This window comes from Lucilia sericata, unplaced genomic scaffold (genome assembly GCF_015586225.1).
Source record: "Lucilia sericata isolate MDLA Ls3-8-SP2 unplaced genomic scaffold, ASM1558622v1 Contig000032F_arrow, whole genome shotgun sequence".
Taxonomy (NCBI): Eukaryota; Metazoa; Arthropoda; class Insecta; order Diptera; family Calliphoridae; genus Lucilia; species Lucilia sericata.
The window spans coordinates 243,368-268,461 of record NW_023994070.1 but is presented as its reverse complement, the minus strand read 5'-3'; the positions used below and the strand labels follow the sequence as shown (position 1 = coordinate 268,461).

General features: G+C 30.9%; 1 protein-coding gene across 3 annotated transcripts in view; it reads right to left on the bottom strand.

The window, feature by feature from the left end:
- The window catches only part of LOC119611877 (kinesin light chain), a 317,508-nt gene that overhangs the window by 66,732 nt on the left and 225,682 nt on the right, over window positions 1-25,094 (bottom strand). For all 3 annotated transcript variants that reach the window (XM_037967591.1, XM_037967584.1, XM_037967600.1), the window contains one exon: window positions 6,495-6,800. In XM_037967591.1, coding sequence (XP_037823519.1) covers window positions 6,495-6,800 — 306 coding nt within the window. The remainder of the gene's footprint in view (window positions 1-6,494; window positions 6,801-25,094) is intronic.

The window sequence follows — 25,094 nt, the reverse complement described above, 5'->3', positions numbered from 1 at the left end:
AAATTTTTAAACAACATTGTATTAAGAAAATGATCAATAACTAAGTCAATAAAAATCAAATTGGGGTTTACACAGAATAGACATAGTTTTCTAATACATTAATAAATAGTACGGTTCTTATATAAAATGGTTTGTAAAAACGGTGCAAAACTGATATGAAAAATATGTTAGCTTGTAGTGTGCACACCCACTTCTTATGATCTGGCAACGCCATTAAACTTTATCATTTGACATCTCACTAATACATTGACACAAGTTCAAATCAAACGTATATTTTAATGGCGTCATTAGTTTTATCAGTAAGTAGTTCATGATTGAACAAGTTAGTGTGAAAACAGAATTGAATGAAAGAACAATAAAACTTTAGTTTATATTAAATAAAAAGAACGACTTTTATTCTCACACTAAAGTGGTGACCACCGACTGTTACGATGCAAAACACTAACGAAAGCGCCAAAGTAAATACAAACGGCAACACAGCAGCCTCACAAGTATCCCGAGTGGCAGTAAAACCACCACCTTTTTGGAAACCCGACCCGAAACTATGGTTTCTGCAGGTGGAAGCACAGTTCATGCGAGCTGGGATTACAACAGACGACACGAAATATTATACGCTGGTGTCAGAAATTGATTCATCGATATTGAAATGTGCATCTGATATAATAATGTCACCTCCGGCTACCGAAAAGTATGAAATACTCAAAGCAAGACTTATTGACGAGTTCTGTGAATCGGACGACATCCGTTTTAAACGGTTATTCGACAATTTGGCTATGGAAGGTAAAAAACCTTCTGCCTTGCTACGTGAAATCAAGAAATTGAGATCTTTATGGCTGCGCCAACTGCCAATACAAATTCAGCAAATTTTAGCAAGGTATTTGGATTACGGAACGCTGCACAGACGTTCCAACGCTTTATGGACGATACAGTTAAGGGCCTCGACTTTGTTTTCCCGTATTTAGACGACGTGCTCGTGGCATCATCATCAGTGGAGGAACATTTATCCCACTTACGCCAACTTTTTGAAATTTATAGGGAAAAAGGCTTGGATATTAATATCGAGAAATGTCAGTTGGGCCAATCCAAAATTGAATTTTTAGGACATATGATAACCAGAAACGGCATAAAACAACTATCTCACAAAGTTGAGACCATCATTGAGCGGAAAAAGCCAGTGGAAGTGGAGGATTTACGTAGTCTCTTAGGCGCCATAAATTTTTACAGACGATCCCTGCCGCATGCAGTCGAAATAGAAATACCCTTGCAGAAGATGATGAGCCCATGCAAAAAACGAGACAGAACAAAACTAAAATGGTCCGCCGAAGCCGAGGAAGCTTTCGAGAAGATTAAGGGCGAACGCAACACTATTGACATTTCCCCGCAGGGGACATTGCATTAATGACGGATGCATCCGGCAAGGCAATGGGTGCAGCACTGCAGCAACGGGTAAATGTTCACTGGCAGCCTTTGGGTTTTTCTCGAAAAATTTTACTACAACAGAACAACGCTATAGTACGTACGACCGCGAACTCATGGCTATATACTCAGCTATTAGATACTTTCGATTCTATTTGGAAGGCGCTCAATTTACGGTGTTCACGGATCATAAACCATTATTACATGCTTTTGAGCAGAGGTGGGAACGCTTATCCCCACGACAAACGAGACAACTGAATTTTATAAGCCAATTTTGCGTCAACATACAACACATAGGTGGCTCCCGGAACATTGTGGCAGATGTCCTCTCGCGGGTAGAGACATTGCGAATTCCGGCGACGATCGATTACAAAGTGCTTTTTGAAGAACAAGCGAAATGTACCGAATTACAGAATCTCATGCGAACGAGTTCGACATCACTTACCCTGCAGAAGGTACCAGGCGGTGAAGTAATATGCGACACATCAACAGGCGTCCATATGTACCAGGTTCATTACGACCGCTGATCTCCGCGTTATTACACGGACTTTCACATCCCGGGATAAGATCATCAACAAAGTTAATCGCTAAAAATTTTGTTTGGAACAAAATGAATGCTGAGATAAGAAAAATTGCCAACAATGCCAGCGATGCAAGATAACACGTCACACGAAAAGCGATTTGGAAACATTTGCTGTTCCCGCCAAAAGGTTTGAACATATTAACATTGATTTGGTCGGCCCACTTCCGATGTCGAACAACTGTAACTACTGTCTAACTTGCGTGGACAGAAATTCCCGATGGATCGAGGCCATTCCAATTACGGACATCACGGCAGAAACTGTGGCGAAAGCGCTCTTTTATGGATGGATTAGTCGTTTCGGAGTGCCCAAATTCATAACGACAGACCGGGGCCGGCAATTCAAAAGCAAGAAAGAAGACTTAGGCGTATCAGTATCCGAAATTGTATATGGACAGGCGATCAGGTTACCCGGCGACTTCTTATTAGACGAGCGAGCCCGTATTTCAACGAGAACGACTTTCTTAAGAACTTCAACAATTTGAAAATCTACGACCCACGTCAACAACTCAGCACGGGAAAAAGTCGATATACGTACCAAAGGACCTAAGATTTTGCACCCATGTTTTTCTGAGGGACGACACAGTGCGAGCTCCGCTGAAGGCACTATATGATGGTCCCTACGCTGTATTGGAGCGTCATTCGAAAACCTATACTATACTCGTAGGAACCAGGTCGAAGACTGTTTCTGTGGACAGATTGAAGCCAGCTTACGTCCCTATGGAGTTATCGGAGCTGGAGAGAATGTAGTACAAACCGCGCAAGGTCAGGTTTTCGGACCAACTTCCATATGCAGCGTACCAACAAGCTGATAGAGGGGTGGTGTAGTGTGCACACCCACTTGCTTGTGATCTGGCAACGCCATTAAACTTTATCATTTGACATCTCACTAATACATTGACACAAGTTCAAATCAAACGTATATTTTAATGGCGTCATTAGTTTTGTCAGTAAGTAGTTCATGATTGAACAAGTTAGTGTGAAAACAGAATTGAATGAAAGAACAATAAAATTTTAGTTTATATTAAATAAGTAGAACGACTTTTATTGTCACTCTAAAAGCTGATGAAATGCACACATATGTATTTCTCCAGGTAAATTAAACAACGTAGATGAACCTATATCATTAAAAAATTGAGAAATTAAAAATAGGTTGAGATTCCACTAATAAGTACATTAATATACGAGGTGTTTGGCAAGTTTTATTTATATTTTATTAAATTATTCGAATTAAAACTTTTTGTTCGAATAATCAAATAATTTTTTATATTTAATCGACTACTCGAATAAAAAAAATATTGTAAATTTTTATTCGAAAAATTTTAAACACGATTTGACAACCCTATTAAACTCCTTTTATTAAAAAAACCATTGTATGACCAAAATGTTCAACTTTGACCCCCTCTAACCTATAGATCTGGCCTACTATCCAATAGTACAAACCTAGATGCAAATTTCATCCAAATCGATCTTTTGAGGTAAGTCACTTGACATGAAATTGCCTATAGTATATGAAATTATGCAAAATTGATTGGGTAATTTAAATTTAATAAATTGTATTGTTGGTACCTTTTGTAAATATTGTTCTAACTTAATGAAATTTGAATTGTAGTTTTACAAAATCACAAGAAATACATATCTTTCTGAAGAAATTTCTTCCGAAAGTGAAATTTTTTGGAAAATATCTGGGGAAAAGTTGTTTTTTTTTGGTTCTATTTTCTTTTTAAGTTTATTTGTTTTTGCGTCAAACACCCCTAAATGTCCGTTCCGATTTTTACGAAATTTTAAACATAGACATTTCTTTCCTTAGAACTGTCATTTGATAAATTGTTTTATCTTTCTCAAATTTTAATTTTCTTGTTTTGGCAAGCTTTAATATGTATTTTAAAAAAATTAAGGAATTCTAAAGATCTCGAAGTGTTTTACGTGAACAGCTGCCTTGAAGGCCTAATTTCACGGTGGTCTTTTTCACCAACAGGGTAAGCTTACACGCCGGTGGCAATGAAAATTTTGTTCATTATTAGATACCATTTCTCAAAATTTTTGTTTTAACGCTTTTTTACTATTGGGAGAATCCATAGCAAAACGGAGAGAAAACGGCTATTTTCGGATTTACCATCTCCGATTTTTATAATCCTGCAAACAAAATATTTTACTTCCAAAAGGTTAAAGGTCAATTTTCATAGTGTATAGTGAATAGTTAAAAATTATAAAAATACATGGTATGAGGATACCTGTACTCTCTCCTATATTTTAAAATTTTTTCGATGGAGACTCGTGTAGTTCAGGAGTTATTAACCAAAACGTAATTTAAAGCAAGTTTTATACAAAATTTTATGAAAAATTAAACAAACATAAAAAATTACAAAGTGGAATCAATTTCAATTTATATGGAATATGCTATGTATCTCTTAAACCGCAGGATCAATTTAAGTAAAATGTACAAGAAAATTGTTAAGAACGATTTAGCCTTACTGAAAATTTACTTTCATACCACCTTCTTAAAATACAAGGTGAGGTACGTGGTGTTAAATGAGAGTACTTCGACTATAAAAAGTATATTAATGCTTCACAAATCTGAAAATAAGGGTTACGGATATTATAAAACTTAATGGTAGTACTATGTTATTAATAAAATTTAAAAATAATTTTAGTTTAATTGTTGAACTTTTGTCCACTACTTTATTTAAATTATATCTCTTAAACCCATAAATTTAATTAGTACACTCAAACCTCGTTTTATGCGATTAATTCGTTTCGCAAAAAAGCGCATAATTCAAATTCGCACAATAAGATACACTAGCTCCATACAAAATCCACTAATTGGGTTTTAAATAAAAAACCAAAAAAATAAAGGAAACAAACAATACCAATTCCAAATAATAAAAATATATAGAAAATATATAAAATTTTTTAAAAATAAGATATAATATTTCTTCATGTACAAAGGATTTGAACACTACTTTATATATCCGAACCGGAATTGGTAAAAAATCAGTAGTAGTACTTTGTTGGTAACTTTTTTTTTTATGTATTTTCCTCAAAATCTTTTTTGCAAAGAAAAATTATAGAATTTTGAAACCGCACTAATTCAAATTCGCATAAAACGAGGTTTGAGTGTATTGCAATATGGATCTAGCTTTACTGTATTGTATAGATTACGAAATGTTTATGATCAGTTAAATTTGATCTCATTTAAAGATGCTAGAAGCTTTAAAATAATGTTTGAAGTCGAAGAGTTAACTTCTAAGACGCAGTTTTCCACCTTTTATTTTAATATTGTGGTGACAAAAGATACTTTCAGTAAGGCCTAATCGTCCTCAATAATTTCCTTGTCATTTCATTTAAATCGGTTTGGTTTATGAGATACACGAGTCTCCATCGAAAAGTTTTCACTAGAATGTAGAAGAATTTAAGTATCCTCATACCATGTATTTTTATAATTTTTAACACGGGGCTGTATGACCTATTTGACACTATGAAAATTGACCTTTAACCTTTTGGAAGTAAAATATTTTATTTATAGGATTTTAAAGACAATTTCTTTGGCTTTAATATGAAATCAAAAATTATTTTGGACTTTAAGTAGTTTCAGAGTTATGGGCAATTATATGTATGTACTATTATGAAATTTTAACATATTTTTAAATTTTCAAATCGTGATATTTTACATTGGAATGAGTTTCCATTCAAAAATTCAATGATATGTGGAACATATTATATATATTACACCCTGCAACAATTTTGATAAAAAGCGTTCACACATAGAAAAGTTAATATGCATGTGATTTAGAGCAACTCTACATACTCCGATTTTCATAATCAGCTCTTATGTCCTTATAAAAGGACTTCAAAGTTTAAAGGACTTGCAATTTCAAACAAATATTTTAAATATTTATATATATGCGTTGTATAATGCTAATATTGGTATCAAATGAAAGCTGGGAATCTGTACATTCATTTTTATTTTTATTTGAGTCACTTAGATAAAAAATCGAAAAAGAAATTAAATTTAAAAAAGATCTCATTTTCGAAACAAACATTTTTAACTACTTTTTTGTGACAAATTCTCTTTAAGCATGAATTTCTTTAATCCTGATGAATTGAAATAAATAATATTATTTTGAAGCAGAGGTTCTCAACTTCATTTGATATTAATATTAATACCAATTTTATTATATAAATATGGAATTGTATCTTTTGAAATGGTATGTTCTTTAAACTTTAAGGTCCTTTTACAGGCGCATAAGAGCTGATGATGAAAAACTGAGTATACAGAGTTAATACTAATGGTCCACCGTTTCCTACACATAGATTTTTTTCATGTGTGAAAATGACTGTTGCACGGTGTTATATGTGTGGTAAGTTTCATTAAAATCGGAGATGGTAAATCCGACTGCTGTCCGCTTTCACATGGATTCTCCCTATTGTAGAATCTGCTGACTTAGCTAAATAATAAAATATAAATTAGTGATTCAGTTAACTTCAAAACGCCTACCTCATCAGTATGTTCAGCATCATCCTTTAAATGTTTAGATCTTCTCTTGTCATTTCCGGCCAATAACTGATTTACTTTTGACTGTTTCGCAAGATCCAAAGCCTCCTTTTTACTTCGAAGAGCACAATCTTCCAAAGTCTCTGCAGCTTCAAACATGCCTTGTCTCCTATAAAGAGCTCCCAGATTCTTTAATGTAGTTGTAACAGTTGGGGAATCCACTTTTGCAGCTTTGTGCCATCCACCATATTCTCCGTAAGGAGTATTTTCCCTATTATCATATTTGTGCTCCTCACGTTCTTCTGCAACCTAAAAAAGAACAAAATGAAAGAAATTCAATGCGTATTTTTTATGTTATTTTCAAAACTTTAATTCTTATTGGTTTGAAAAATTACTATAAGATGTTTACCTAATAAGGCTTCATTTCAAAAAATAAAATGTTTCCCGTTTTTGTGATATCACAACTTTTAAGAAGGTTTTTGTATCAGTGATGACAATGCTGTAATATTTTTTCAAAATTAAAACTCCTTAATCTGCATATCTGAAACCCTTGATTTTGAGCATCATTTTTTACAGAGCAGAAACTGTAGAATTGATAGGAAATCTTGCTTAATAATTGATATTATATGAAAAATCACACTTTTAAAATGCTCCAAAAATGCATTTAGAGTTATCCGAAGATGCACTTTTATCAAAAAATATTTCAAAAATTATTTTCTTTACGCATAAGCAAAGTATGCTTTTTGCTGAGACAAATGGTGCAAAAATTTCTATCATTTAACCTTTAGTTGTGATGAGACTTTAAATTTTCAGATTTTAAATTCGGAGATAATAAAGAAAAAAACATTATTAAAATCATAACTCCTAAACGGATTATAATAAACTAAAAATTTTGACACTATTTTCTTAAGGGCATTGAATATTAACCCTCTTATTCACAAACAAAATCTTTATTTTATAAACGGTTTATAAATTAGATTTTGTATGGAAATTTTGTTTTATAAACCTTTTATAAAATAAAAATTTTGTTTGTGAATAAGGGGGTATATTTACGAATGATAAAATCTAGTTTTGATTTTTTTTAATTGCATTTTTTCTTTTGCTCTTAAGCATTATAGTGCATCCAAATTCAAATTAAGTTTATATATCTTAAATTTTCCAGTAGAATTGCATACTAAAGTCGGATTTGAAATATGTTCAGCAGTTTTTGGTCAATCAAAAAATGTCGACCAAAATCGGTGTTTTGGCCGCAGATATGCAGATGAAGGAGTTGAAATTTTAGCAAAATAATTACGCCAATATTAGTGCTGATCCAAAAACTTTCATAAAAGGTATGATATCACAATTTCAAAAATATCGCGTGAAGCCTAGTAATTATAGTACTGGGCCGAGACCCACACTGTCACGTCACTACCCACTAAACAATTTTTGCCGAGTTCGTAACGAATTCGTACCGACAGTCTGCATAAGTTGCCGATTTCGTATCCGAATTCCGTCAGAATTCGTTACGAAAATCGAATTCCGAAGGTTGCTCGGAATTCGAAACTCTTTGTCTGAGGAAATTCGGAAAAATGTGTAGAGTTGTCGGTCAGAATTCGGTATGAAATCTGATATAAATTCCTGGGGAAATTCTGAAGGAATTTTCGACAAATCTGATTGAAGTCGGACAAATGTCTGATACCATGTTTGACATTCTTTCGACATTTCTTACGAAAGTCTGATCAAATATAAGAAAGTCTGATAGATGTCGGATAAATGTCTGATAAAATGTCCGACAGTTCGTTCAAAAGTCTGATCAAGTATAAGAAAATGGCCTTACTATTGTGATCAATGTCTGATGAAAACCATTTTAATATATATAATTTATTATGGTTTGATTTTAATAATAATTTATAAGCTTCCATTATTCATGACTTCTTAAGGGTACATTAATAAATAATAGAAACTTATAGATTATTTTTAAAATTAATAAAATTATAAACATATTATATACGAAAGTATATAAAAAATTATGTAATTTTTGTGTATTAACAAAGTTTAAAGAAATTTAAATATATGTAGATGTTGTTTACTTGATTTCCAAAGACCAACTGAGATAATAAAAGAAAATAAAAATTAAATTCTCTTTTAAAGTTGACGAATTTCAAAATATAATCAGGTTTGTGCATGATTTTTATTAAAAAAAAAAAAAAACTAAATTTCCTTCAGATAATGTGCAGAGTTGTCGCAAAGTTTTTTTTTACAAAAGTACTGAAAATAGGAACAAAATGACGAAGCAAAAAATATCAGAAAATGTGCAGACTATTCTGTTAAATATCTAAAGGAAATTTATATTATTCGCTTAATTGTCTGACGAAGTTACAAAAACAATTCTCTTCAGATTATGTGCAGATTTATTGGATATAATTCTTAAGCCATTTTATATTTTACTTCAGAAAATGTACGGACTATTCTCCTTTATGTCTAAAAAAATAATATAGAAATAAAAAAACATTAAATTTTAGCAATTTTTTTAAGTTTTTTTTTTTTTTGCTTTTCTATTATCAAAAATATAGTATGCAAAAAACATAAAGAAAAATGCCTTCAACGTATAATGTACATTATGCAGAATTTAAATTTGTAAAATTTTGAATTCAAGAAGCTATTACTCAGTGACCGGGAAAGATAATTGAACAAAACTTTTTATATATTATTTATTAAGGTGTATATAATTTTTTGCAAAAAAAGATTGCTAAGTCATGGTCAAAAATTAAAATTTTAAAATTTAAACTTAAATATTTTTGTTTATATGAGAATAAAATTATTAAAATCAGCATAATTTTACTTTACTAAGTCATATACAATAAAAAAAATTATTTCATCAAAATCGGTGCATATTTGTTAATGTTACAAGGTCCACAAATATTTCACGTTCAAAATTTTGAATAAAGACACATGACTTTGTATTTAAAACTAAATTTGTTGTTTAGTTCAATTTTTTTTTCATAAGATAATAGAATATATATAATTCTAATAATAAAACATAAAATTTATAATGAAAGTTAATTTTTGTCCGATAATTGACATATAATTTTTATACATAGCGGGGTATGTTGGGTATTGACACACGAGGTAAAAATAGAAAATCGGTCATAAATCGGTTCAAATATATATATCCAACTAATTTTTGGTTCATAGTTTAAATTTCAAGCCGATACGATATACAGATCTCGAGATATATCACCTCAAAAATGAAAAACATACCCGGGTATGTGGGTATTGACATAACGGCTATGTTAATCGTTTAATACTTCAGAAAATGTGCAGAAAAGTCTAACAAACAGTTTGCCGATTATTCTGTAAAATGTCTAAAGGAAATTCAGAAAATTGTTTACTGGGTATTTATATAGAAAACATTCCTAATAATTCATATGTAAAATATTATTTATATTTTGCATGTAATATGATATATTTAAGAGAAAAACCTAAAATTTTACATTTGCTTGTCGTTATTTAAATTAAAATCTGTGTTGGTAATGACCGATATACTTGTAATATAATTGAAAGGTAATTAATTGCAACACTGTTTTGGTTTAAAAATTTTGGTCCTTCTCAAAATACCGTTACATAAAGGATACATGTAGTGAATTAAAAAAAAAAAAAAAAACACTGTCACGAGCGTGGCCAAAAATAGTTAAAGTCGATGTAGGAAATTTTCTAATTTTTTAACTATTTATATAGGAAAGATTCCTATTAATTCATATGTAAAATATTATTTAAAAATTTCGTGTCCTTTTTTAGTTATTGTAGCTCAAAGTTAAGGTTTGCATGCAATATGATATATTTAAGAAAAATCCTAAAATTTGACATTTGCTTGCTGTGATGTCACTTTTAAAATTTTTTGATATTTTATTGCAATAAGTATGTATTTTAACATATGTACACTGACTCAAACAATTGTCAGTACAGCATATATTTAAAAACATATTTAAAAACAATTTTTATAATATTTAAAAACAATTTTTATAATATTTTCTAAAATAATTTATCGGTTTACAAAAAAATTGTTTCTTATGATAGGTAATACCTTCCTAATTGTAAAATTTGTAAATAATACTCTATGTTTTTGGAAATTATTTTTTAAATGCCCTCTATAATCAAACTCAAAAAATGTGGGTACAGAAATGTAATCTAATTTCTTATGTTGTCAGGATTGCTTTAAAGTCTTTTCATAAAATTTTTACTTTGCTTACATTTAAAATAAGTGTAAGAATAAAGCCGTTACCAAAGATCCTGTCAAAATCTAAGAATTAATGGTTTAAATGAGTAATGAACAGAGCAAGGATTTCTATGCAAATGCATGTTTGAAGTCAGTAACTCAAAATAACTTTTAACTAGTTTCTTTTCGAATCAAAGAATTTGCTACAAAATGACATCGATTTTGTATTTTGCATATTTCTAACATTTTTATAGCATATTTTGCATATTTTTAAATTTTTCTTTGTTTTGTTTTCTCTGTATTTTATATTTTTACAACAAATTTGGTATTTACATATTTAGAATTTTTTTAAATAAATATCAACAGATTTCGATAATTAACAACAAAATACTAGGTTCTATGAAATACAATTTTACATAGTTTTATTTAATTTTTAAAACCACACTAGTGCGGAAGGTATTTTGAGTTTATGCTGTTAATTGTAACGTCCAAAATATTAGTCCTAAAAGTATCGGTTCAGTATCAATTTCTGAGTCTGTCCATATAAAAAGATAACTTGATGAAATTTTGTTCTTACATCTCTCTCACGTCCATAATTCACTTAAAAATATTACAAAACGATACAAAAATACATTCATTCACCTAATTTTATTAGAAATGCTATCAAGCTTTCCGCTTTCAGAAATTAAATATATACTATTTAAAGTTGTTTCTTAGTCTTTATATTTGTCATTCTCGAGGTCGTGGTTCCTTTAAAGTGGTATTATAGTACATAAAACAGTCCTTAAAACCTGTATATTTGTTGTCAAAAACTTAATATCTGAATATCTATTAATATGAACCTTCACAAGGAATATTTTTTCCATATATATATTTTTCCATTTTATAGTGCAGATTATAAGCTCATATTTTTTTAGTGCATGAAAATCCTTGTTAATGAAGGTTAGTATCATGGAAATAGCTAAGAGTTGTACAAGATGCTAAAATGTATCTGTAAATGTACAAACTATACAAAATGTTCATCATCTGAATCAATATAAGGCATGTACGAAATACAACTGGAAAACCATATTTTGTTACAGATGGAAGTACAACATGTTCGGATCAAGAAGCCGAAGATTTGTGTTGCGTAAACAAAATGCCGCTTGTGAATTAAAAATCATAAAGCATGTGTGAAATCCGTAGGTGGTATAGTGATGGTGCGGGGTATAATCAACGTGACCAGACGTCCTGCCAAAAGCGGGATTGTCCCGCTTTTTAAAGGTTGATCCCGACTTAAATTTAGCTTTTTAATAACAAATCCCGCTTTTTGTTACATAACAGCTAGGGATGCCAATCCCGAAATTCCGATCTCGAAAATCCCTGTGGCTTTTCATACAAATTATCATATTTTTTTCAATTGATTCTCTTAAATGGAAAGTATTTTGTTGTCTGCGTATTATTTTGCAAGAAAATAATAAACCATTCCTCGATCGAAATTCGTCATACCTTTTCAAATCGATTGATTTCAAATCGTTCGAATTCCATCGCATACCGGAATATTTATTTTATTTCGGCACAGTCAAATATAAAATTTATTTTTTAAATGATATCTAGAAGGTTTTGCATTTCAAGCTTCCTACAAATCTGAGTAATAACGGTAAAGGTAAATTAAATTGTTCTGAATGTTGATGACATTTTCCAAAGAAAAGGTTCATTTAAGATCTAAATTGATATTCGAAGGATTGAACGTTGTATTTTTATTATACCCTACACCACTACAGTTGGGAGGGTATTATTCGTTTGTGCTGATGTTTGTAACGCCGCTGAGTCTGCCGTTGTTTCACCCTATCGCGATGACATTCAGCATAACTAACCTTTATATAAAATTATTACATCCCTCTTCCCAATTTTTTGAGGATTTGACCCTAGCTTCCACATAAAGCCTCTTTTTTAGAAATTTAGTTTTTTATCAATAAATTTCTTAAATACATCGGAATTAAGGTAAAATTCAACAAATTTTTTATGAAAAATAAATAATTTTTAAAATATATAAATGGTGTAGGGTATCATATAGTCGGCCATATCCGACTATACTTTCCTACTTGTTTTTATTTAGGAAGTATGTATGATGTTACCAAATTTCTGAAATTAGGATTTTCTAAAAGTTTTTATTTAAGAATTGGAATTAATTGGATTGCTTTAATTTAAAATTATCTTCTGTCGATTAATTTCCACAAGATTAAACAATTTTCTTCACAAACATGAATATTTAAGATTTTCACGTATAAAATAATTAAATTTATGTAATCCCGAAATCCCGAGATCCCGAAAAATCCCGGGATCCCGAAATATCCCGGGATCCCGGGATTGCAATTTTTAAAATCCCGAATCCCGGGATTTGTAAAAGCCAGTCCCGTTTGGCATCCCTAATAACAGCAGCGCACAGTCGGGCAGAATCGAAATTTTTTGGAAATAAATCTGGCATTTCTAAACGGCTGATCCGATCGGGATAAAATTTGGCGTGAGCGTAGCCAAGGAGTATTCGAGTTTAAGATTTGAAGATGAACCCTGCAGATGCCCCAGGGACGGCGCTGTGGCGGCTCAAAGTAGGGTACCTACGACATGTCAAATTTTTAAACTCGTGCCATTTTTTTGTTTTTCATCCAAATATATTTATATTTTCTGAAAGCGCTCAACGAGATCTTGAAAAAACATGCTACTACTTATCTCTTATAATATCCGAGTTATAGGCATTTAAAAATTTAGTGATACAAAATTTACCATACCTTGGTCCGCCTTTTTTTGAATACCGGGCGTAATTTTGGACCAAATGGACTCAATTTTTTCTTGTTAGTTAGGCAACAAAATTTCCAATAATATACAGAAAATTTCAGATCAATATCATTTACAGATCCAATATACGTTTTTTAATTTAAAAATTTAAAAAATTTTAGATTTTTCCCGTTTTTTTGCCTTTTTTTCTAAAAGGTATCTTTACTTCAACTTTGGGCGACATGTTCTAAAATCCTAAAGCTGGGATCAGAAAACTGAAAGCAGTTTTGGAAACCTCAATATGTTTTCCATTTATTCCAAAAGTATTTTCCCAGCCCTGAAAGAAATGTGGACCCTATGGGCAAAAAAGTAAAAAATCCCATTTTTGGGATTTTCATTCCTATTTTTGGGAATTGCTGGATGCCCTTTGACCTTTTCATTTTTTTTTTTTTTGCATTTTCTTATTTGAAATGAATGAATGAAACAAATTTAACAAGCGTTGAAAATTTCACTGAGTTTTGTTCATAAATAAAGATTTTGTCATATATTACATTTTTGTTTAATTTCTAAAACTATGATTTATATCAAAATTTTAATAGGGTCGCAGATAGCTAGAACAATTTAGTCCATATTTATCCCTTAATATCTTTTTTTAGTTAGATATGGAAATTCTCGATTCTTTACAAAAATTTTCAAGCCAATATCTCAATTACATTCAAAAATATGTTCATTTAAACCTGTATCCTTTAATTTCATATTTTTCATATTTTAGTATTAAATATGACAGAACATATTTAAATCTTATATTTACCTATTTTCTATTTGTTTGCTTATCCTTATAATTGAAAGGTCCTATTATGCTTAAATTTTCAGAAATTTATAACTATTTTTTACCTAAATTTTTTCGACATTTTCGTTCATTTCGTTTATGATCATGTAGGTAAAAATATACAGGTAATGATAATTTCGATTCATTCACTAATAAGAAATATCAATGACTGAATTACAGGTTATAGTAATATAGTCCTAAATGTTAATAGGTAGACAATTCGTAATTTTTTACTTTGGAATACCTGTATCGGAAATGACAAGAATTGGTATATAAGTAAACTTCTCAGATTTTAAGTACCATATTTAATAAATCTACAATGAAGATTACATTAAAGTACGAAGAGTTGTGTTCCGTTTTATGGAGTGTATCTTCAAAAGAGCCAGAAAGAATTGAAGACATTTCAAATTATATAAAAACTACATATAGTAGAAAAGTAGACAAAACAGGCATATTAAAAATTGAAAACTTTTTGATGTAAAAAGTAAGTCTGTGGATGGAAATCAAAAGAAATTTCGATTAAAATTTTGTAGTTGGATGGAAATTACTACGGAAATCTCAACTTACAACACATCAACAGGAGCGCCTTGCAAGTCATACGAAGACTTATGTTCAAGGTCAAAAAAAAGAGGGTCACACAAAAACTTTTTTCAATCTCAAATGACGAAATTGCTGATACATTTAACGAAATGCTGAAAAAGGAAAACCAACCTATGGATGCCGTACATATTGCAACTATTCTTCCTAATGCATCACCAAAACGACTTAAGCGAATTGTGGAAAGTATACCAACTCCAACATCACAATCAAATTTTACTGAAGAGGAAGCAATAGCGCTTATGTTGGAACTGGGTCTTAGTCGAAATAAGTACCAAATATTAAGGAAAGCTCTGCATGAAAAAGGACACAATATATTACCATCATACAAGGCAATCCAGGAAAAAAACAAACTATCCTACCATCACCTATTGCTGTTAATGATGTGGAAGCTTGTATTGATATATCATCTTTGCTCGAAAACACAGCATCAAGAATTGTGTCAGACATTTCAGAAGACCAACTAAGGAAAATTCATAACTGTGATGTTGTCTTAATGTGTAAGTGGGGATGTGACGGTTTATCAGCACTTCCAGAATACAAACAAGCTTGTGGAAGTCGGACATTAGCAGACTACAAAAGTGTATTTATGTCATCATAAGTGCCATTACGAATTCGTTCATATTCCCTTAATCCATCATCGTCAAGCATCGGAAATTCATTTGAAGATATATGGATCAATACAACTCCGGGTTCAAAAAATTTTTGCAGACCTATTGGATTTGAATATATAAAGGAGTCAAAGAAAACAACAAAAGATTTAGTGGAATATTTAAAAGATGAAATAAATGCACTGGAGCCCATTTGCATAAAAATAAAGGAATTCTCTATTAACGTATCATATCAGCTAAGCTTAACAATGATTGATGGAAAGGTCAGCAATGCCATAACAGAAACTTCTTCCTTCTGGAGATGCTCAATATGTAATGAGAAAAAGTCGCAATTCTCAAATATAAACAAAAGCGGAAGTATTAATGAAGAAGACCTGTCTTTCGGAATTTCACCACTTCATGCCAGAATACGATTTTTGGATTACTTTTTACACATAGCATACGACCTCAAATATAGAAGTGTGCCAGAGAATCTTACTGAATCAACAAAAAATAATGAAGAATTGAAAGAACTGAGAGCTGCGGAAAAAAGCAGAATCCAAGAAGAATTTAAAGTTCAGATGGGATTAAACATCGACAAACCACTTCCAAGTTGCGGTAGTACAAATGACGGTAATACGGCGAGAAGGTTTTTTCATGATTTTGAAATTACTATATAGCTATTATACTAACTGATGATATTGTATTAAATTGTGTTTTATATTTCGGTGGGCGGGAAAGGTGGTTTGTGTGGGGTGATTTAGGTGTTGTTGTGCTTGGCTCATAATAAAATTATAATTTTTTTATTGTATATACAATGTTATAGTCTTTAATAAAATAATTAACTAAATAATTTTTAAAAATTGTCCAAATATTTTATTCAACACCAAATGTATGTTCTGTCATACTTAATACTAAAATATGAAAAAGATGAAATTAAAGGACACAGGTTTAAATGAATATATTTTTGAATCTAATTGAGATATTGGCTTGAAATTTTTTGTAAAGGGTCGAGAATTTCCATATCTAACTTAAAAAATGATATTAAGGGATAAATATGGACTAAATTGTTGTAGCTATCTGCGACCCTATTAAAATTTTGATATAAATCATAGTTTTAGAAATTAAACAAATATGTAATATATGACAAAATCTTTATTTATGATCAAAACTCAATGAAATTTTCAACGCTTGTTAAATTTGTCATTTCCCAATGCAATTCCCAAAAATAGGAATGAAAATCCCGAAAATGGGATTTTTACTTTTTGAGCTTTCAGGGCTGGGAAAATACTTTTGAAATAAATAGAAAACATATTGAGGTTTCCAAAACTGCTTTCAGTTTTCTGATCCCAGCTTTGGGATTTTAGAACATGTCGCCCAAAGTTGAAGTTTTGAAAAAAAAAAAATAGGTCATATTCGGAAGGACGCAGTGGCAACATTTTCAAAAAATAGGACAAGTTGTTTTACGCCAAAGCGTTCTGCGTAAAGATACCTTTTAGAAAACTATAAAATTGTTATATGTTCTTAAAGAAAATTTTATTTTATTAATAAAAGAGTTAAGTCACATTTTTGGCAAAAAAACGGCAAAAATCTAAAATTTAAATTAAAAAACGTATATTTTTGGATCTGTAAATGATATTGATCTGAAATTTTTTGTATATTATTGGAAATTTTGTTGTCTAACTAACAAGAAAAAATTGCGCCCGGTATTCAAAAAAAGGCGGACCAAGGTATGGTAAATTTTGTATCACTAAATTTTTAAATGCCTATAACTCGGATATTATAAGAGATAAGTAGTATGTCCAAGCATGTTTTTTCAAGATCTCGTCGAGCGCTTTCAGAAAAAAAAATAAAAATCTTTGTATTTGGATGAAAAACAAAAAAATGGCACGAGTTTAAAAATTTTACATGTCGTAGGTACCCTACTTTGAGCCGCCACAGCGCCGTCCCTAGGGCATCTGCGGAGTTCATCTTCAAAACTTAAACTCGAATACTCCTTGGCTACGCTCACGCCGTTTAGAAATGCCAGATTTATTTCCAAAAAATTTCGATTCTGCCCCACTGTGCAGCGTTACTGTTGGGATTTTTAACGCAAAAAGTGTCAATGTAGGTAAAATTATTTAAATGTACATTAAATTGGTAAATAAATCAAAATAAATAACCACATTGTAATTAGCAATAAAATTATAATAATAATGCTCAGATATAAAATAAAAATTGCGTCGATACATTATTTACCCTATTTTCTTTATTTATCGTCGCAATATTTTTCCGAAATAGAATAAACGGAGGCTGAGAAGAGACATAAATTTGTATTAAATCAACGATTTTTATATTTTCTAAAATGTTTTCTAGCTGTCACCTTTATGGTTTCAGCATATTTTGAATATCATACTGGGGGCTTAATCTGTAACTCGGTTCTAATGAAAAAATGTTCGAATTTGTATGTTAATTGTTTGAATGTTAAATTAATCAAAATTGTGTTCGAAAGATTTTTCTTTCAAATCGAGATACAGAAATAGATTTGTATAAAAGTCTAAATAAAATCTTTGAGCGTCTTCTATAAAAAACAAGTAAGAAAGTATAGTCGGGCGTGGCCGACCATATGATACCCTACACCAGTTATGAATATGATATATGAATATGAATTTATGGATGAAAAATTAATTTTCTGAAAGAGGCTTTATATGGGGGCTAGGGGAAAATATGGACTAAGCCCGATAAAATTTTGTGAATATATTTATATTTACATAATATTTTATTTTGCTGAATTTCATCGCGATATTTGGCAGGGTCATCAGGACTTCTATAAAACTTAGTTTTGCCGCATTTTATCGATATACCTTTATATTTAACATAATTATGAGCTCAGAAGCCCTTTTCGGGGGGTTCTGTTCTATGGGGGCTAGGTGAAATAATGGACCGATTTTAACCATATTCAATAGACTTCGTCCTTGCCAAATTTCATCCAATTATCTTGAAAATTGCGACCTGTACCTTGCGCACAAGGTTTACATGGACAGCCAGCCAGACGGACGGACGGACATAGCTTAATCGACTCAGAAAACGATTCTAAGCCGATTGGTATACTTTAAGGTGGGTATAGGACGAATATTTTTATATGTTACAAACATCAGCACAAACCCAATATACCCTCCCCACTAAAGTGGTGTAGGGTATAATTAATTTTTTGTGTATATGTTTATATAATTTGTAAAATTTAAGAGTGTAATAAAAACTTTTTCCTTTGTCAGTCAGTTTATTGAAAACCGGATAGGTTCCGAACGTTAGGAGCTAGAGCGATGAAATTCTCCAAAAATGCTCATTGATGACGAATATTGTTTGGTGTTAAAAATGGGAAAAATCATTTCACCTAGCTCCCATATAAGTGCCCCCCGGAATATAGTTAAAGCATTAATAAATATGTTGTTTATGTAGCAATAGCTATAAAATTTTGCAGAAGTCAGTTCTATATACCTGTAAATTATGTTGGGAAGTATAAAAGATATCAGGCAATATTTGACCCTAGCCTCCATATATGGATTCTTTAAGAAAATGACTTCATGACCATAGCTGACTTAAAAATATCAGTATAGCAACGAAATTTGATGTATGATGTTATTTTAGGATGGGTTCATATGTCCCTCATACATAAAGTATGTTTACAGTTAACAAATCTTTCAAAAATAGTATTGTAAGATAGTATAAGTATGATAAAATTCTACAAAAATGATATGTTTTTGAAACTAATCACGCGTTTAAATTATGTAGACCTCGGTCCACAAATGAGCAAATCATATATATTTCATATATAGGTCTGCCTTCCGAAATCCATAAACTTACAACCAAATATAAGAGTTGGTTAAATGGTAATAATATGAAAGTAATAGTAATTAGAATAAACTAAATTCATAAAAAGTTATAGAAAATTATAAATTTTAGCACATAAATGAAATGGCATAGTGATAATTACATACATTTATAACAATTATACTCAGATATGTGGCATTTCATTCACAAACAAATTCAATACGTTAATTTGTTCAAAATTTTTCTATAAATTTAATATATTTTAAGAGAAAATTTAGGCGTAACCGACACCTTGCTGTTGCAAAATTCATAAACAGAAAATAAATGTATACTTACGTCTTTTTTCTTTTTCTTGTAAAGTTGAAACTATTGGATCAGAGATGATGCTAATAGAACTAAATTATAGATTTCTATAAAAAAACGAAAATCGAAAATCATGTCGCTTACATCCATTTTGCAAAAAGGGCTCGATGTATTTCGATGTGTTACAATTGGAATGACAAAAATAATCACCATATTTTTTGATGGTGGGTATTAAAATACAAAAATGTATTAAATACAATAATCAATTTGGGAGTTACTACTTAAAAGTTTAATATTTCGAAAGAAATATTATTTTTTAATAACTTTTCAAAATGTGGGTAAAAACAGACATCCACTTTTTAAATAAGAAATTTTCAGGTTGATTTTTAAAGTTAATGGTCTAAAAAAATTATATTATTTTAAGTGACAAGTAAACTTATGACTTTTAACTTATAAAGCTGTGCTTTTTTGTCGAGTTACAAAAAAATATCAATCCAATTTTATTACCAGTATTTTAAGTCCCGAGAATTGAATTTATCCTCTCTTAAAGTGACTGTGTATCTGATCCGTTAGAACACACTAATATTTAACAATCAGGAGAAATAAGTAGTTCCATTTGTGGTCACATTCTGATTTGTTTTATTCTTTCAGAGTGATTTTATTGAATTTTTCTTATACACTATTGTTCAATTCACAATCGATGTTGTAGCGTTTTATGCGTAGTATGTCAGCAGCTGCTACAACCCAGCAAAATAGAACCATAGAAGTACTGAAAAAGACCTGAAGAAGTGATTAGGAGGGATGTCCTTTTATTTGATTCCAAATTCACTACTTCTGAAGTCATTCTTAAGAAGTACTTTTTATGATTTTAAGAAAAGTTTTTAAGTTTTATTCCAATAAAAAGAGGTTTTTGAAAATTTATACAATTTTTTATTTTATTTATTCAATAAATAAGTTTAAATAAAAAACTTTTAATATGGGAGGTATTCCTAAAAACTGTAAACATTGACCGGCACTGATGACCTTTAATATCTTAGATTAGACATTAGAAACGGAACGCACTTTTACATTATTGTGGACATTTTGTACACTGGTTCACCATACTAGGCCAAGTTCACGCATAATCGGTGAGAGAAAAAATCTTCGCCTTTCGAGTCCTCAATGGTAGGTAGTTACATTTCCAAGTATAAATTGATAGAATCTAAGACCACAGTGACCAGTAAATCCTTACTACTGATATTAAGGAAAAGTTCTGTACCAATTTCCATTAAGCTGTTTAAAATTTGTCAATTTTAACTAATTTTCCTGGAGTATTTTGTAATTTTAGTACATAAAAAGTTTTTTTCTTAAAAATAAAAAGATTTCTTCAAAAAATATATGGCAACACTGGTTCACAATCACTGTTACTACTCTTTAGTAAGTACAATATACAACATGATTGTGCCAAAATTCTCGAGGAACATGCGAAAAATGTTGTATAAAAAATTTAATTAATAATGATTTTTTAATAACACAGGCCAATAAAAAATTGTAAAAGTCGAAAGGATTGCTACCCAAAATTTGAATCTGGCACTAGAATTTTTTTATCATATCAGGTTTTTGTGTCTTGTTTGCCTTACCTTTATTAATCGAAATACAATTGTTATTTTTTCCTATGCGTCAAAATTTTGAGATAAAGAGGTTTTAATTCAGCATTATTCTTCAGTAGTGATTGTAAAATATTTGAATGAAAATTAGTATTGATTTTGAGGTGCACCTTTTTGGGAACCTAACAATCAAATCAGAAAACAAAAATAATAATATAAAATTTGGGACTTCCTTAACACATTTTTACCAGATTTTTAGGAATTTTTTTAAACGTTAAAAAAAAAAAAAAAAAATTGCAAAAAATTCTTGGATCGGAGTATATCATTCTTAATATCTTTTTCGACATCTATTCATCAAGATTTATTAAGGATATTTTAACGGAATTTTCAGTATTTTTTAATTTATTTCCTGTGCAGCAACATTTTCTGTATAAGATTGTTTTCTTATATTAATGTACATATACATATATACTAAAAAGTGCAAATATCTTATAAGTAATTCATAATATTTCGCAAAATGACATTAGAATATTTTAAAGATTTCCAAACATTTCTAGATATAGTCAATTTTCGGTTAACCGAAAAACCGGTTTTACCAAAATTCGATTCGTTTATGTTAATTTCACACTTTTATAATGCTTCAAAAGTGCATTTAGTATTATCCAAAGATGCACTTTTTTCAAAAAAATATTTCAAAAAATGTTTTTCTTTGTGCATAATCAAAGTATGCTTTTTGCTGAGACAAATGGTGCAAAAACAAATTTTATCATTAACCCTTTAGATGTGATGAGACTTTAAATTTTCAGGTTTTAAACTTTACAACGCTATATTTCGAAAACCACGAAAGTTATAAGGCCCAAAATTTGTCATTATACAAGTTATATATGGAACATTAATTCGATGGAGTTTTATTAAATTCGGAGATGATAATGAAAAACACCATTGTTTGATGGGAAAATTATTAAACTACAAGCCAACATTATAACTATCATAACTCCTAAAGGGATTACAATAAATTAAAAATTTTAACACTATTTTTTTAGGGGCATTGAATATTATATTTACGAATGATAAAATCAGGTTTTTGATTTTTTTTTTTTTAATTGCATTTTTTCTTTTGCTCTTATGCATTTATAGTGCATCTAAATTCTGTCAAATTAAGTTTATATATCTTAAATTTTCCTGTAGAATAGTATACTAAAGTCAGATTTGAAATATGTACAGCAGTTTTCGGACTATAAAAAATGTCTCCCAAAATCGGTATTTTGGCCGCAGATATGCAGATGAAGGAGAAATTTTAACAAAATATTTACGCCAATATTAGCTCTGTTCCAAAAACTGTCATAAAAGGTATGATATCACAATTTCAAAAATATTGCGTGAAGCCTAATAATTATATGTTCAGAAGATCTTATAAACGAAATTCAGGATTGGAGAGTTTCGGACGAGCACTCCTTTTCTGACCATCGGTACATAAGATTCAAAATACTACGGCCGCCACCAAAGCCGATAAAGTTTCGGAATAAGTCTAAAACTAATTGGACAATGTTCGGTTCTTTACTAAAGAACCGTTTATGTCAGGACACTTTTCAATGTCGAAATAAAGAAGACATAGACGCTAAAGTAGAAATGCTCACAAGTGACTTGGTTGAATCGTTCGAGGACAGCTGCCCTCTGCGAGAGCGAAGATCTGCCCAGGAGAAACCCTGGGTAACCGGGGAGATCCGGAACCTTGGTAAGACTCTTCTCAAACTATTTAACCGGGCACGGCGTAAAAAGACCGCCGTAAACTGGGATGAGTATCGTAGTAAACTTGGTGAATATAGGAAAATTGTTCGTAAAGCCAAACGAGACTCCTGGAAACTTTTCTGTGAACAGGTAGACAGCGTAAATGACGTATCGAAAATAAAAAAATCCTATCCAAAACTCATGTCCAACCGGAATCTATGGTCGATGATACGGGCAGGAGGCTGGAGGATATGGAGGAGACAATGAAACTCCTAATGGACTCTCATTTCCCACCTGGTATATCGAATAACATAGATGAAACGATATTGGAAGAAGGGGAGGCTAACACGGAAATTGTAATTACATCTGATATGGTTAAAGGGGCAATCAAGAGATTCGCTCCCTATAAAGCTGCAGGGCCGGGTGGCATTTTCCCGGCACTCTTACAGATGGAGGCGGGACTGGTTTCCGTACATCTGTCTCAGATATTTACTGCATGCTTGAAATGGATCAACCACATCTAAGGAACAGATGGATAAGCTGCGAGATGTACGATATAACTATCAGGAAAAAGGTATTTCGCGGTATACCACAGGGTGGCATTTTGTCACCTTTACTCTGGGTTACCACGATTAATAGCCTCCCAGTGACAGACAAAGTTAAGTACTTAGGTGTAATCCTCGACCGGAAATTAAAATGGAGACACCACATAGAGGATAGGATCAACAAGGAACATCGGTGCTGGGCGGTATGTAGGAGAACTATAGGCATGAAATGGGGTCTTAGTCCAACTATGACAAATTGGCTTTATAAATGTGTATGTCGAAGTCCAGTCAGGCCGCGTTGAAGACGATTTGATCGATCTCCATGACGATCTTATCGACTTCGACGACGGCCTTACCGACCTCGACTGATGCTCTCCAAACACTTCCTAAATGTCAACCCTTTTCAGGAAGTGTTACGAGGGCTTGGCGCCGAAGAAGATCGATTGAATATTTATTATTAAAAAAAATCTACCCGAACGACTCCCGGTCAACAAAGTGGTGTTTTTTAAATTAAAAAAATAAAACAAAACATAAATAAACAAACGCACTCCCGGTGCTTTAATTATTTGGAAAAACAAAAAAACAAAAAAAGTGTTTCATTCTCGATTTTATTTGTGTGCATTGTTCAATTCTATTATTAAACAACTTTGTTAATTTCTTAACAAAGTAAAAACAAAAGCAACAAATCTCCAAAATAAGAGGAATTTGTTAATAATCCTTTTTGAACCACAGTGAAAGTGCTAAATTAATTCAAAATTTATATAAAAAACAAGTTAGAGTGCTATATTCGGCTATGCCGAATCTTAAATACCCTCCACCAGCAAGCTACTTTTTATTGAAACCCATCTAACTATCTAATTTTTAGATAACTCGCTAAAATTTATGTCGAACTAATTTTGATTACGTCCAGAAAAAATTAGAATGATTTATCTATACACAGAACATACTTATGTCGAATTTTATCCGGATATAATAATTTAATAACGAATTAAGTGGTATTAAGTGATTTTCAAAAGTTAACCTTATGTGGGAGCTAAGACAACTTATGGACCTGTCCGGAAAATTTCCGTATGTCAAATTTTATACCTACACTATCGGACAAAATAAAGTGCAAAAGTACTCATGCTATATTCTTTCAGCGAAAAATCTGTTAAATGATTATTAAATAATGAAAATTTATTTAAATTCATTTAGTTAAGTTACAATGCTACAAAAATAACAATAAAACAAAATTATTGTACTTAAAATGTTTCTGTATAAAATTTTAAATTAAAGTAAATTCACTTTTTTGTCGGACAAAATAAAGTGTAAATTTTATATATCATTGTTAAAATTTCTTGTATATAAAAACTTTTTATCTATTTTGGTTCTGATTTGAATATTTGGATCTACTTAAGCCATTTTGGCAATTTTTTTACCATTATTATTGTCAGTCGCCTTCCCTTCCCCTTGTTTTCCCGCATACAATTATTTTGAAAAGGAATCCAATTTTATTCACTATTTCATCGGAATTTTTTGATCAATTGTGGTCCAAAATTAATCTATTGTATTTAGGGCGGTGCTCTGAACAGGACATTCCAATTTTCCGGTGTTTTTTTTCCTACATTAATGTTACTTTTTAAATTTATCAAGTACTTAAGCTTATTATCTTGCCGTGATATAA